Source organism: Anabrus simplex, chromosome 2 (assembly GCF_040414725.1).
Source record: "Anabrus simplex isolate iqAnaSimp1 chromosome 2, ASM4041472v1, whole genome shotgun sequence".
Classification (NCBI taxonomy): Eukaryota; Metazoa; Arthropoda; class Insecta; order Orthoptera; family Tettigoniidae; genus Anabrus; species Anabrus simplex.
In genome coordinates, this window is record NC_090266.1 from 1220262272 (window position 1) to 1220276043 (window position 13772).

The following is a 13772-nucleotide window of genomic DNA, read 5'->3' on the forward strand; positions in this document are numbered from 1 at the left end:
AAAAGAGGATATCAATATAGGTGTTAGTCTAAACATAAAAAATTATTAGAATGTCCTTGGTTAAAATCGTAGTAACAAGCTGCATGTCACAAGTTCACAAGATTATACTTTCCGGAGCGATGAGTCAATACGCCCAAAAACCTGTTGAGAGTAGAGCAATAAACAGCACAATCTTTATCATGAAATAGAAATGTGTTTCTTTGATAACTCTTTCTTATCCTCCAACAGGTTTTTGGGCGCATTGACTCATCGCTCCGGAAAGTATAATCTTGTGAAGTTGTGACATGCAGCTTGTTACTACGATATTAACCAAGGGCATTCAAATAATTTTTTATGTTTAGACTAACACCTATATTGATATCCTCTTTTTACGACTTGTAAGAACAATCAGGATCCTGATTTTTCATCATACAGCCGGGCTGAGTGGCTCAGGCGGTTAAGGCGCTGGCCTTCTAACCCCAACTTGGCAGGTTCGATCCTGGCTCAGTCCGGTGGTATTTGAAGGTGCTCAAATACGTCAGCCCCGTGTCGGTAGATTTACTGGCACGTTAAAGAACTCCTGCGGGACTAAATTCCAGCACCTCGGCGTCTCCAAAGACCTTAAAAGTAGTTAGTGGGACGTAAAACAAATAACATTATTATTATTTCATCATACAGGTTTGAGTTTGAGTCTGATGATGCCCTTAATATGAGCGAAACATGTCCCTTAACATTTTATAATAATATTTTATTCTTAAAAAGATCTCTTTGTATTGAATAGGTGGATATAAAAAAAAACATAAAAAGCAACACTTCCAACATCGCCTTCAAATGTTGTCGAGAGAGCTTGTAAATGCACATCGAGAAAACTGTACCGTACTGAAGATGATCGATCGCATTTTGTGGCAAACGTTTCAGTTTTCTTATTCAAACAGCGTCACCTATCCTAACTTAACTGTACTATACGTATGATGAAAACATACTTCAAATGCCTGTAGAGAAATTATAACCTTCTCACTATAAATTTACATGATAATAGCCTTTCTGTAATTTAACGGACGAGAGAAAATATAAACTAACCTCTGTAATTAATGACAGACACTGCCATATCTTGAGGTGTATCTCATTCTTACTTAATTGCAGTATTTAGCATTAAAATTAAGCGATTGTTTATTCAGCCTTTATCTTTAACGAGTTAACAACTGTTATTGGACACGTTATTTATGCATTTATTACGAAAACATGTTCTGCTCTTTCATTTCCATTTTTCTTTACGGAACAGCAGTCGATGGGTCGCTCGGACATTGCCTTCGAATGTCAACGATTGAGCTCGCTAGTGGACTTAGCGAGAAAACGATACCGAAGATGATCGATCGCATGCAGTATGATGACTGGGTGCATAAATATCGGTAACGGAAAAATTCGTGCACGCTTAATCGCTCGTAATAACGGATGCATCAGTGACAGGACTTGCACTGTAACCAGGGGATAATACACAGTTTAATATTGGAATTTTGAAGGGACGGACATAACTGTCGTTATAATGGAGTTCTCGTTATATACAGTACTCGCTATAGCGGACTTCTACTGTATGTAATATGTAGTTTCTGCAGAAGCTTGCACATATGAAAAAATAAAATGTGACGTTTTACTGAAAATATGTTTGGTTTAGTTTTATTGCTAAAGATGGATATAAAATTTAGCAAAATTGACAAGTTAAAATAAAAATAACAAAAAAGTATACTGAAATAAGTTTTTAAAAATGACAAAATCAGGCAGAAATTGTCACCACAATCAGGTGCCTGTAATCTCAACCTAAACATTCACGACTTTCCTAAGTTGATTCTTGATTATATTACAGTATCTGTAATTAAGTATTCTGTCGAGAAGGGTTAATGGGTGCAGTCTATGGCGATCTTGTACTTGAAGCCATTAGAGTTTCCTATAGTACGGTATTATGTGACTACCATAACATAGATTAAAATTAAATCTAATACAGCTTTTAAGTCCAGTCTAGTTTCTTATTACTGTCTTCAATTATGTCCAGTAATACAGTGTTATAAAAGTCAAGGATATATAATATGAGAGAGCAACAAGTTGTATCTTTAGGAGTATGGGGAAAATAATCGAGGGATTTTTGAATTATATTACAGGTGCTTGTGTTTTTAGTCCAATTTAACATTTCGTTCATTACAACACTGATGTGCAGTAGGGAGTGACATCATTATTTAGCATAACAGGAGACATATAGCTATGTTTTGGAAAATTCAAATTTCTTCTGGTACCAGTGATTATAGACTGAGATTTGTTTGGATTTATTAATAAGCTGTTTTTACTAGCATAATCACTGAATTGCTGGAGGTTGATAATTTGACCAGTAGCTGTACATACATCACTTGGACAAAAGTGTAGTTTCTCCACATTGGTATAATAATAATAATAATAATAATAATAATAATAATAATAATAATAATATTAATAATTTTTTTTTTGCGAGGGATTGTGGAAAATCTTCAAAAAGACACTTGTGAAGGGTCCGCACTCCACAAGTGTGTGGGATTCTTACCCACTAAAAACCACACACCCTTTTCCCACGATGTGAGTCATCACCCCGGAACCGCTCTTGCATTACTTCAGGGTGATATCGTGCTTTGTCTTTCAGACGTCTTCTTTCTTCATTTCTCCTTTACGAACGTTCGTATGCTTCCAAATCCTTCTTCTTCTGACGAAGGATGTCCTCCACATGTACTGCCACGCGATCCCAGGATTCCTGGTTTCGCAGCATCACCGAAATAACATTATCTGTTGTCAATTCTCCTAGTTCAGTTTCCACACATCTTCTCTGAATTGTCCAATGGCCGCATACAAAAAAGGTGTGATATACGTCGTCAATATCATCGCAGTATATGCATGCTGCGTCACTCGCTCTGCCCACTTTATGCAGGAATTTCCGGAAATATCCATGTCCTGTTAGAAGCTGCGTGAGGTAGTAATTTACTTCACCATGGGCCCTTTCAACCCAGATATCCAAGCGTGGTATCAGTCGCTTGGTCCATTTGCCTCGAGGGTCACTTTCCCATCTGAGTTGCCATCGCCTCATCAGTTGACTGAAGGCGCGCTTCTTTGCACATTTCTTTCCCAGCTCTCCTTTGGTACGCCAGATTTCATGCCGCTCCAATGCGAGTAGATCTATTGGGGCTATTGCTGCCACCGTGAGGATTGCCGGTTCGGAAACAGTGCGGTATGCACATGCGATACGTAAAGTCGCTCTCCGTTGTACGGCAGCTATCCTTCTCCGATACCAAGCAAATCTCAAGGATTCAGCCCAGATTTCAGAACCATATAGAAGCACTGACTGAACCATCGACATGAGAAGACGTCGTTTACTGGATTTCGGACCTTTAATATTTCCCATTAGTCTGCTAAGTGCAGTCATGTATTTTACTGCCTTGTCTGTCACTCTCTGAATATGAGTCCAGAATGTGAGCTTGGAGTCAAGTGTCACTCCTAGATATTTTGTGCTCGCAGATGTTTCTATCACTAACTCTCCAACAGTCATTGGTACAAGAGTTTTGATCATTAGTCCAGCCCGGGAGGCACTCACGCGTAGCGACTGTCCTTTGTTTCCTCGCTCGCGGCTCGCTCGCTCTAGCAGTGCTCAGCGCTGCCAACCTCTGTACTTAGGAACTATGCTTGCTTCGATAGCTGGTAGTAGTGGTGGTGGTGGTGGTGGCAGTGATTATTAGTTTGATTCTTGCCGTGGACAAGACCATTGGTCTTGAATAGTTAGGATTCTTGCCGTGGACAAGACTATTGGTCTGGATAGTTAGGATTCTTGCCGTGGACAAGACTATTGGTCTGGATAGTTAGGATTCTTGCCGTGGACAAGACCATTGGTCTGAACGGTTAGAAGCCGCGAAGCGGCGTTAGGCCCTTAGTTTCGTGAGGAATGATGATTGGTCTGGACAGTTAGGATTCTTGCCGTGGAGAAAACCATTGGTCTGGATAGTTAGGATTCTTGCCGTGGACAAGACTATTGGTCTGGATAGTTAGGATTCTTGCCGTGGACAAGACCATTGGTCTGGACGGTTAGAAGCCGCGAAGCGGCGTTAGGCCCCTAGTTTCGTGAGGAAAGACGATTGGTCTGGACAGTTAGGATTCTTGCCGTGGAGAAAACCATTGATCTGGATAGTTAGGATTCTTGCCGTGGACAAGACCATTGGTCTGGTCGGTTAGAAGCCGCGAAGCGGCGTTAGGGCCCTAGTTCCGTGAGGAAAGACAATTGGTCTGGACAGTTAGGATTCTTGCCGTGGAGAAAACCATTGGTCTGGACGGTTAGAAGCCGCGAAGCGGCGTTAGGCCCCTAGTTTCCTGAGCGCGGCCCTAGCCCTCTAGTTTCGTGGACTGGGACGACGACACATCAGAGACATTTGCTTGTGCTTTTATTGTGCTGCGGTTGGTAACGCATTATGATGAAGTTCCTTCTCGGGAAGGAGATCACGTGCCAGTTTACATTGACCAATAGGAATACAAGAAGCTACTTGAGAAATGAATATGGCGTGTAATAATCTTCCTTAGGTTATAAAAGTAAATGTAGTTTTTGGGGAGGGTTGGTGGGTTCCTGGACATCGCAATGAACACATCTCTCCTCTCGGACGCTCTCCAAGTAAGATTGCCTTAATTTCCACTCACTTATAACATTACAAATGTAGTGCCTCCCGGGCTGGATTAATACCGAGTTTTGATCCTTTTCCTCGTCAGAAGAACTATCTCCGTTTTGTGTTCGGCTAATGTTAGACTGTGGCTCATCATCCATTCTTTTATGCGCCGCATCACCTGGTTCAGTTTAATTTGAGCCATTTCAACATTACGAGCTACTATCAAGGCGGCCACATCATCAGCGCAGCCCACAAGCTTCGTGTCCTCTGGCATCTCCACACGTAACAAGCCATCATACATTATGTTCCAAAGATCTGGACCAAGGATCGATCCCTGCGCTGCACCAGCCGTCAGACGCTTTGTCTTTTCTCCATCTTCCGTATCATACAACAGAGTGTGATCTTTGAAGTAATCTCTCATTATACGCATAAGATATTGTGGTAGCTTGAAAGTTTCTTCAAGAGCTACCAACATGTCGCTCCATCTTGCCGAATTGAAGGCATTCAGGGTCACAAGAAGTGTCAATTTACGGGAATGATGGTTGCCCGTTTGTGCCCTTTCTGCTGTATTCACCACCTCCCACACTGCATCTAGCGTCGAGTGTCCTCTCCGAAATCCATGTTGGCAAACAGATAGATCCCCTGCTAGTTGAACTGCTGAGAGGATTCTGGGCTGCAGAAGTTTCTCCAGGCCTTTTCCAGCTGTGTCCAGCATACATAAAGGTCTATAACCACCAAGTTTTCCTTTGCTGATCAGAACCAAACGAGCCATTTTCCATCGGGGACTAAAAACACCCGTTTGCAGGCAATGATTGTACATATTCAGCAACAGTTCTGGGCATAGTTCTGCTATTATCTTTAGCACGTCTGCAGGTATACCATCTGGTCCTGGAGTTTTCTTGTTTCTAAGAGAGCTAATAGCTCTATTCAGCTCTTCTACAGTAAAGAGGGGTATATCATCCAGTTCTTTCTCGTCGTCACATTCAATCCTCTCTGGATGGTCTGGGAATAGTGTATCCACAATTTGTTTAATTGTTTGCGGATCCGCACTCGGGGTTGAAAATGTCCCGAGTTTCTTCATGACAATCTTATAACCTTGTCCCCATAGATCATCTTCTACTTCTTTAGCCAGTGCCCACCATTTATCGGCTTTACTTTTTCTGATTGCATTACGGAGTTCCTTCTTCGCTGACTTGTACTCCGCTGTGACTGAGGTATTCTCTTGACTGCTTCTCATCCTCTGAGCCCTGTGTCGAAGTCGCAGACAATTCTTTCTCAGTTCAGCAGTCTCTTCGGTCCATCAGTACACTGGGCGCTTGCTGTTTCGCGGTCTCCTTCGGGACATTGAGGCGTTGCATGCTTGATGGATTAGCTGCATAGTGAGTTCAACACATATACCAGCTGCTTCTTTCCCTCTACGAGCAAAACATTTTTCAGTTATGTTGTCCATTCCATTCCGAATTACATCAATGAACTTTTCCTTGTCAATACCGGCTATGTTCCATCGTGCTGACCTGCGCAAGATGTTTCTTTCTTGAGGAGATTCTTGGAGCAGTCGAAAGATGATATATTGATGATCGCTCCCCGTGTAGTTCTCGATCACTTTCCATTCGCAAATCTTAGGCGTAATAACCTCTGATGAGAAGGTTACATCCGGTATTGTTCCCTGACATCCTGGCCGTCGAAATGTTGGCACATTTCCAATGTTGTTGACCACCAAACCTGTTCTGGCTACCATCTCCATTATACGACGTCCTCTGGAGTCTGTTTGTGGCAGGCCCCATTCCAACACTTGAGCATTTAGGTCACCAGCGACCACTAGTTTGTTTTCCATTCTGCGTATTATGTCCTCAAGACCATCAAGTTTCATCTGAAAGTTAGAAACAGATTCATTTGGTGTAAAATAACGGCTTACAATAGTGATTCCCCCAGTCTGTACCCAAACAATCGTCATCGCATCCATGCTGTGTTACTGGGACTTTTCCTGGATCTGGTATCCAAATTGCAGCTGTTCCGAGGTTATCCACAAACCACCCTGGATGGTCTCTCTCTTGATATGGTTCGCTAATAATAACGATGTCTACTTCCATCTCGTAAATCAGCTGTGTCATAAGATCGTTAGCTGTTTGACTCCTGTGCATATTTGCTTGAAGTATTCGCATCATTTACCATGATTTTTTGCCTTTTCCAGAGCTTCACGAAATATTGCACATGCTCTCGATCCAGGAATATGCTTTCGTTCAGCTTCATTGACACCCTTGTCTGAACAAAGCATGCATCGTGGATTGTTCTTTTTACAGTCTACTGCCTTGTGGCCAGATTCTCCACACTTAAAACAGAGCTTGCTTCTGTCGGGGCCTGTGCAGTTCCTTGCCAGATGTCCATATGATAGGCATCGGAAGCAGCGAGGTAAAATAGTTCTAGCTCGTACTCTGCAGTATAGCCATCCTACCTTGATTCTTCCTGCTTCCAGTAGTTTCTGAGCGTCCTCATCTTTGGTTTCGAAGATGGCAAGTTTCTGACCCCAGCTGTTTGGTTTCGAGACCGATATTTTCAGTTCTCCATGGGGGTTGCCGGAATCTCGTCTTACAGCTTCCTCCACGTCTGCGGCGGTAGTGACACCATCCATGTCTCGAATCTCCAGTGTAGTTCGGGGGATTAAAGCCTTTACATCGCCATCTCGTCCGAGGGCATCTCTCAGAGAATTACTGAATACCTCCCTATTTTCCATCGTAGTTGTTTTGTTAAATTCAAGAACAGCTCCCGCTCTTGTTTTACGGATAGATCGAATGCCTGCTTCACTGTCTTCCGGCTTCACCCTGTCCCTGATATCCTTCAAAACATCAGCGAAAGTCTTACCGTTCATTGGTTTGATGATTACGGCTTCTGAACGACTCCTAGATTTAGAATGAGGTCATTTCCCACTTTCGCTAAGCACTGTACTTTCAGGATTATTACTGGCCTGTTTCGTTGGGATATCTTCTTGCTTCCTATCCTCACTCTTCTTCTTTCTCTTCTTCTTAGACAGAAACGTTTCCCATTTTCCTTGATCTTCCTCAGAGTCATATGTCACTGGTGATGTGTTGGACAATTCCTTATTCTCCGTGGTAGTTGGTCTCTGCTCTAGTTCTTCTGCAGATTTCTTCCACGACATCCTGCATGTTGCTCCAGCCTCTAAAGCTTCTTCCAGCTTCATGAGGCCATTCTTTATTTCCGTTTTTAGGTTTTTGAGAGGAATAGCCATTATCTTCTTCAACAGTGATCTTGCAGTCTCAAGATGCACCTCTTCTTTGTATTGATTCTCCATTATCTGCCGACTGATATCATCAGTCAGATTTAGGTCAATACTCCTACCATTTCGGCCATTGTAGATACTTTCCCTTGATACACCAGGGAGCTCAACCGTATCACGCAGAATGTCTGCTTCTGCCATCATGCCAATATGGGAGTCTAGTTGGCCGTGTGTTAAGTCAAGGAGATGAAGTTGTGGGTGGGCGCTGGGAGCGCTTACACTAGAAAACGATCGTCGATCTACCGCAGTGTACCTTCTACGTGATTTTGATCTTTGACAAGATGGCTGCTCACAACAGGATTATTTCAACGCAAACTTTTCAATATTTTACTTAATATTCTGTCGTTCTAGTTGTAATCAAACACATCTACCATGAAATGGGGCTTAAAATAACCAAACAAGCTCGTTTAGGTAAGTGCCTTCACAATGTAAACCCGCTTTCTTGAGCTATTTTGTAGCTGCGAAGTTCACGCGTCTTTTCATGTCCAACAATCCATCAATAATAATAATAATAATAATAATAATAATAATAATAATAATAATAATAATAGCTGTAACCTTGCATTTAGGGGATGGTAGGTTCAAGTCCCACTGTTGGTACCCCTTAGTTTTCCATTTTCACACCAGGCTAAACAGTCGTAGCCTGTTCCCATCCTTCGGTTACTGAAAACCCTCAGTGTGTTTGTGTGATGTTTAAACCACTAGCAAAAAGTGAAAATAAAATCTAATGTTTGCTTGTGCTGTATTGTTTTCTCTCCTAGCTACTGGAAGGGGCGTATTCCTCGCCAGGGCTGGCTGTATCTTTCGGTCGGGCACATGTGTTTTTATTCCTACATACTTGGTCGAGAAACAAAACTTGCAATTCGATGGACCGACATTACCGACCTTAGCAAGACCAGCAGTCTTTTGTTTCCAGATTCCATCCGTGTTACAACAAGAGAGAAGGAGGTAAGTTTCCACCAAAGTAACTCTTGGTTGTAGTTTGTATTGCTGCACTAATAAAGAACATATCATTGTCCAAATTATGGAAGTGTTAAGATTGTAGATGATGTAAATAAATATGGAGAAAGAAAGATGTTTTTGCCACTCTAAACCGTGTCCATTCAGAGTAGTCATCAAATACCTCAAACATGGTGAAGTGACAAAATGGTACTTTCTGCAGTCCAGTATACAAACGTGTATTCATAATGGGGAACATGCAAGTCATGAGGTTCAAAGCGCTCTAGCAGATTTCTGTGAGTTACAGTGCAGGCTAGCGCTGCAAGTTGCTAATGCAAATAGTTAGCAAAGAGCGAACATCGAGGGATATGTTTATTTTTGATGGATTTAATGCCATGAATTTCATACCCAAAAGTGAATCAAATAAGACCACGAAAAAGCACACTATTTCAAATGATATCATACATGTTAAACAATAGAAGTGAAGATGGTTTTCCGTGGTTTCCCATTTTCACACCTGGGGCTGTACCTTAATTAAGGCCACGGCCGCTTCCTTCCAACTCCTAGGCCTTTCCTATCCCATCGTCGCCATAAGACCTATCTGTGTCGGTGCGATGTAAAGCCCCTAGCAAAAACAAAAAACAAAAACAATAGAAGTTTTTTAAAATTTGCTTTACGTCTCGCCGACACAGGTAGTTTTTACTGGCGGCAATGGGATAGGAAAGGGCTAGAATTGGGCTGAAAAAGTTTAGCCGGACAGAATGGCTCAGACGGTTGAGGCGCTGCCCTTCCGACCCCAACTTGGCAGGTTCGATCCTGGCTCAGTCCGGTGGTATTTCATGGTTCTCAAATATATCAGCCTCTTGTTGGTAGATTTACTGGCACGTAAAAGAACTCCTGCGGGACTAAATTCCGGCACCTCAGCATCTCTGAAAACCGTAAAAGTAGTTAGTGGGACTTGAAACCAATAACTTTATTATTATTATTATTATTATTATTATTATTATTATTATTATTATTATTATTATTATCATTATTATAAAAAGGATTAATCCCTAAGGGTGTTAAGTAGGGGTTAAGACCCGAAAACAAAAATAATCATTCATCCAAAACCGTTTATATATGAAGATGATATTCCAAATGGCGTTATATATTTTTTTAAACCAAGATGTAAAATAAGAAATCTTTTAAAACATTTCAGCCCTAAGTGATTAAATGAGGTTAGCTCTGGAAACAAAATTATTCATCTCTCCAAAACCATTTGACCTACTGCACCCATAATGCAAATATTGTGCCTTTGCTGTCGAGATGTAGTGTTTACAGTGCACTATGTCTTCTGGTATGGACTATATCAAATTTGTTATTTTCATAGACCTGTCTCATCTCATCGTTGGCTTTGACAATATGAAAGTGACTGAGGTATGAGTGATGCTAGCAATACCATTCCTTATGCAGCCAGCCCCTGTTATGAATAGTGTGAAAATATCGCTCATAGGGTCGGTTGGTGCATGCATTTCAGTAGGCTTGGCAGACTGATATGTAATAGCAACGGCTGGCTCGATGAGGAAATCAGCGGGAAACTATCTCACTCCTTATTTCCCTAGTATGCCTCTTCAGTGACGCCTAAGCTATTTATGACAGCTGTTGGCGGAGCTGCAGAGGATCAAACCAGCCTTCGGGCTGAATACCCAACATACAATGCAAATATTACATGGTGGTGTTGTTAGAGTCATCAGTCCATAGACTGGTTTAATGCAAGTCTCAATGCCACCCTATCCTGTGCTGACCTTTACATTTCTACATAACTGCTGCATCCTACATCTGCTCTGATCTGCTTGTCATATTCATACCTTGGTCTACCCCTACCGTTCTTACCCCCTACACTTCCCTCAAAAATCAACTGCACAAGTCCTATCATTCTATCACTTCTTCTCGTCAAATTTCGCCACAACAATCTCCTCTCACCAGTTTGATTCAGTATTTCTTCATTCGGGTCTAGAAAGCCAAGAATAATGGCCTAGAGGATTCGTCACGCTGACCACATGACACCTGGTAATCTGCAATCCTTTGGGCTGAGCAGCGGTTGCTTGGTAGGCCAAGGCCTTTCAAAGGCTGTAGTGCCATGGGGTTTTGGGTTTTAATTTTTCATTTGAGATTTGATTTATCCATCTCTCCTTCAGCATTCTTTTGTAACACCACATTTCAAAAGCTTCTATTCTTTTTCTTTCTGAGCGAGTTATCGTCCATTTTTCACCTCCATACAATGCCATGCTCCAAACAAAAGTCTTCAAAAACATTTTTCTAATTCCTATATCAATATTTGAAGTGATCAAATATATTTTCTTAAAAAAGGCCTTCCTTTCTTGTGCTAGCATGCATTTTATGTCCTTATTTCTGCCATTGCTAGTTATTTTACTACCCAAGTAACAATTCCTAATCTAATATTTCCTGCATCACCTGACTTCATACGACTGCACTCCATTACTTTTGTTTTGGACTTATTTATTTTCATTTTGTACTCCTTACCCAAGACTCTGTTCATACCGTTCAGCAACTTCTCGAGATCTTCTGCAGTCCCAGATAAAATAACAATATCATCGGCAAATCTCAGGATTTTTATTTCCTCTCCTTGGATTATGATTCCCTTTCCCAATTATTTGATATCCTTTACTGCCTGTTCTATATAAACATTGAAAAGGAGGGTGGGCAAACTGCAGCCTTGCCTCACCCCTTTCTGGATTGCTGCTTCTTTTTCATAGCCCTCGATTCTTATTATGACAGACTGATTTTTACAGTAGAACCTCGATTATACGTTCTTGGAAAGTACATTTTCCCAGATTATTCGTTCAATTACATGGTCCGCGAGCAGTGAGCATCCTAATTAAATCACATTGTAAAAATCCTGCATTATCCGCTACTCGAAGAAAAGATTTCCCGGATTAACTGTCCAGAAATTTCAGTCCCATCAACGTTACATCCTCGATCAAGCGTTTTTCAAGAAATTGTATCTCACAAAAGGACAGATATGGCATACTTATGGATCTTGGTGTCAACGTCCCGTCATTACGATAATTAGAGCAAGTACTGTACTGGAAAAGCGATCGGCGGTGAACTTGCATAAGGGACCATCACATTCGGGTGGTATTGTTTAGAGAATCCTCTGAAATCATAAAGCAGACAGTGGCTGCAGCAATTGGAAGGAGACAGAGCGCATTTCGACAGCTCTACTTGAAGACGGATGAATTTTGTCAACTGTTCATACTTGTAAAACGTCTATATTATGTCCAGCGTTAGATATTTATTATTCATTTCTTTACTTTTTTCTATTGTATCGGCGAACAGGTTTTTGGGCACTTCCCTCAGGGCACTGTACAGTCACTAGGCTGTCAGGCAGGAATCGAAACTGCTCCTTAACACAAGTCTAGTATTTTAATATTGTATACGATTATACTATCGAGACCAGAACAGATGTTTCACCTTGCATGCATAATGCCATGGGAGAGCTTGGAATTGCCTATTATTGTTTTGGTCTTAATATAAGACAGGGAATATTACGTTTTTCTGTTAAAATGTTATAAACACCACAGCGGTTTTATTTGCGCACATTACATTTAAAAAGTTTGTATCATTTCCCATTCGTACTGACTTGTAAAGCGAGCGCGCTTTCCAGCTGAGCTGAAGGTCTTGAATAACCATAATTTCTGAAGTTTTGATGATATTTTTTGCTATTTCCAATTTGATTGTGGTTAGTGATGGGCAGAATTGAATATGATGCATTCAAGAACTTTTGAGAATCGATACTTACATTCAAAACCTTATCTCGAGTTCAACATAACCTTTAAAAGCCGATGTAGGTCTAATTTACGCAGTAGAAGATTTCCAGAAACTGACTATGAACAATATACTGGTGACCAAATTAAAATAGAAGATTATAAAAAGGGATTTTGCCATCATGTTGGGCGCTTTTGTATTAAAGTGCTTTATTTTATTGTATTAGAGAATTAAAAATTACTTTTGGTCGACTGTTGTTTGGCTTGGCGTAATTAGATTTTTCGAAGAGTTTGGCTGATCAAAGTTGCTGAATCGAAAGAAGTTTTCACGGAAAACTGACAAAGTTTCCCTGGTAAAACTGAATGTAAAGTTTCGAGATTTTTAACTCGCATACCGGTAGTTAACATTTGCAGCTGGCCCCTCGGTCTAACTTGCCTGCCTCTCACCCAGAGGGCCTGGGTTCGATTCTCAGCCAGGTCAGGCACTTTTACCTGGATGACGACTGGTTCCAGGTCCACTCAGCTTACCTTTAATTAAGGAGCTTTCGAATGGTGAGATGGCAAACCCGATCTAGAGAGCCAGGAATAACGGCTGAGAGGATTCGCCACACTGACTGTGTGTTACCTCGTAATATGTTTAGCCATATTGTTGATGGTTCATTCATTCCCGGATTTTCTGTTTTCCCATGTTGCACATATTTTTTATGTGTTCCTTCCAAATGGAGTATCGAGATATATGGAGTGTATATAATTCTTCTTTCTCGATACCTGATCCTGATTACCTTCAGAATCTCCAATAGCTTGGCCCAATCAGCATTATCAAATGCCTTTTCTAGATCTACAAAAACCATGTATGTGGGCCTGCCCTTCTTAATTCGATCCTCTAAGATCAGACGTAAAGTCAGGATTGCTTCATGTGTTCCTACATTTCTTCTGAAGCCAAACTGATCTCCCAACTCAGTTTCAACTTGTCTTCTGTAAATATTACGTGTTAGAATTTTGCAGGCATGAGATACTAAACTAATGGTGCGGTAGTTTTCATACTTGTCAGCACCAGCTTTCTTGGGAATAGGTATAACAACATTCTGCCGAAAATCGGATGGTATTTCTCCTGTCTCATACATCTTGTGCACT

General features: G+C 41.2%; 1 protein-coding gene across 4 annotated transcripts in view; it reads left to right on the top strand.

Annotated features, from left to right (window-relative positions):
• Tbc1d8-9 (TBC1 domain family member 8/9) overlaps nt 1–13772 on the top strand; it is a 419649-nt gene that overhangs the window by 65348 nt on the left and 340529 nt on the right. For all 4 annotated transcript variants that reach the window (XM_067142224.2, XM_067142225.2, XM_067142226.2 and 1 more), the window contains exon 5: nt 8691–8877. In XM_067142224.2, coding sequence (XP_066998325.2) covers nt 8691–8877 — 187 coding nt within the window. The remainder of the gene's footprint in view (nt 1–8690; nt 8878–13772) is intronic.